Below are 2,022 nucleotides of genomic sequence, written 5' to 3' on the forward strand. Positions count from 1 at the left end.
CTAGCGGATGTCCGGTTCCTAGAGCGCTTAGGAGAGGAGGTTGGCTTGGTGCTTGGGGGTGGGGAATGTCGGGTATACGTAGGCCTAGCTACTGGCTGGCTGGCTGGCTTTTTTTCCGGGGCTGGGAGAAGCCGTGGACAATCGTGATTGCATAATTGTCTACCCAGCTAGGCCCTGTAGTGTATGTGCATATATACCTAGGTAGGAGGTAGGTAGATAGATATATATACATACGCCAGCGCGTGCATCGATCGATCGGGAGGGGCGTTTGGCCTGTCGTGGGGACTTTGAGGCTGGGTTGGAGGAGGCGTGGCCAGCCCTGCTTCGTGGAACTTATGCCGTGATATACGTCCATACAGATCAACCCCCTCCCCCCACGATGAACCCTCACCACTCGCTGTCTGGCTCAATATGCGAGCACGTGACTCGTATTATCACATACGGCCTTCGAAGGAATGGCGCTAGAAGGCTATAATAGACATCACATATGCCATATAAATAGGTATCAAGGGGGTTCGAGGCGAGTAGCGTGCAATATAAATCAAGATGACATCACTGTGCCTTCGACAAACCCGGAATCTGTGCCAGGTCCCACCGGTTCGAGCTGCAATTCCTTCTCCCACGGCTCCCAGCTCTCTTCCTCCACAGCAGCAGCACCGGGGAACCCCAACCTCTCGGCAAATTCGGCAGCCCACGCAGCCGCGATATCCTCGGGTGCGATCTCGTGGGTAGGCAGCAGGCCCAATTGTGCGGCAACGCTAGTGACGCCCCGATCCCCCAATCCGCACGCCACGATACGCGCCCACGGGTTCGTCGCCTCGGGTCCGGTAACGGATACACCCACGTTGATCGCGACACCGAGACCCGCGACGTGCCGCCGGAGGTGAACGCCCAGCGCGGAGATCTTCTCCTCGTCCCGCGACGGGTCGTTGTCCTTGCGCACCCACACCCCGGGGTTCGAGGTCGTGAACCCGGCGAGACCGTACACGCGGAGCAGGGTCGCAATGGTAGTCTTCTCCAGCAGGCAGGTGTAGTCGCGCACGGTGAAGTTGGCGTGCAGAGGCGACCGTAGATCTATGACTGGCCAGATGACGGCCTGCCCCGGGCCGTGGTAGGTGGCTAGCCCGCCGCGGGGAGCGTGTAGGACCTCGGGCACGAAGACGGCGGTGGTAATGGATTCATCGTTGCGAGAGGGCAAGGATACGGAGAGAGGGGCGCGCAGGCGGGCGAGCTCGGAGGCGGATAGCGGCTCGGTCTGTCGCCTGCCAAGAGTGTACGTAGGCGCCGGAGTAAAGGAGATAAGGGTGGGAGGCGGAGGCGGGGCATACCGTCGTCGCCGTGGGTCGCTGTGCTCGTCTCGCAGGGCCTTCCAGGCCAGTAGGTCCTGCTGCAGCTTCGACTGGACGCGGGTTGCCAGGGAATACGTCGGGTACCTAGGCAGCGTGGCCCGGGGCCACGAGGGGATAGCGATGTGGCGGAGCGGCATTGGACATTCGACGCTCTGGGAAAAGGAGGGGGGTAGGGGGAAAGAGGAAGGGGGTTTGCGAGATGATGGGAGGGATTATCTTTTGAACCCAGGGCTGATTTTTTGGCTTCGGCAATGTCAGGGTTATAGGTAAGACTAATAATGTGACTACTGCAAAACTACTAGCTACAACTCAATGGTAGATTAACAACAATAACAATAATACATTAGTATAATGGAGCGGAGCAAGGTTTAGTTAGAAAATCTCTACGCTGTAGACTTGAAGAAAGAGTGTGAAGTGTGAAGGAATTCCGGTGGTGTTTTTTACGTGTACTATGTAGATCTTACTGGATTAGGTAAGACACTACTAGTGTAGTACATACTACCTGTATCTCGACCCCGTTCCTACCTAAGTCGTGCCCAGCTAACTCATAGGCCGGATAGGTTTAGCTCGGGCGGGGGGGGGGGCGGGGGGGGGGGGGGCGGGGGGGGGGGGGGGGGGGGGGGGGGCCGGGCGGGCGGGCCGGGGGGGGGGGGGGCGCGCGCGCCCGGGGCCG

At 59.3% G+C, this 2,022-nt stretch overlaps 1 protein-coding gene across 1 annotated transcript; it reads right to left on the reverse strand.

Moving 5' to 3' along the window:
* Positions 1–448: 448 nt before the first annotated feature.
* On the reverse strand, positions 449–1,771 carry F4812DRAFT_234729 (uncharacterized protein). The gene has a single exon (XM_047930564.1). The coding sequence runs from the start codon at positions 1,484–1,486 to the stop codon at positions 542–544; it is 945 nt and encodes a 314-aa protein (XP_047785905.1). The 5' UTR covers positions 1,487–1,771; the 3' UTR covers positions 449–541.
* Positions 1,772–2,022: the final 251 nt, after the last annotated feature.

This window comes from Daldinia caldariorum (assembly GCF_022478825.1).
Source record: "Daldinia caldariorum strain CBS 122874 unplaced genomic scaffold F4812scaffold_25, whole genome shotgun sequence".
NCBI classification, from domain to species: Eukaryota; Fungi; Ascomycota; class Sordariomycetes; order Xylariales; family Hypoxylaceae; genus Daldinia; species Daldinia caldariorum.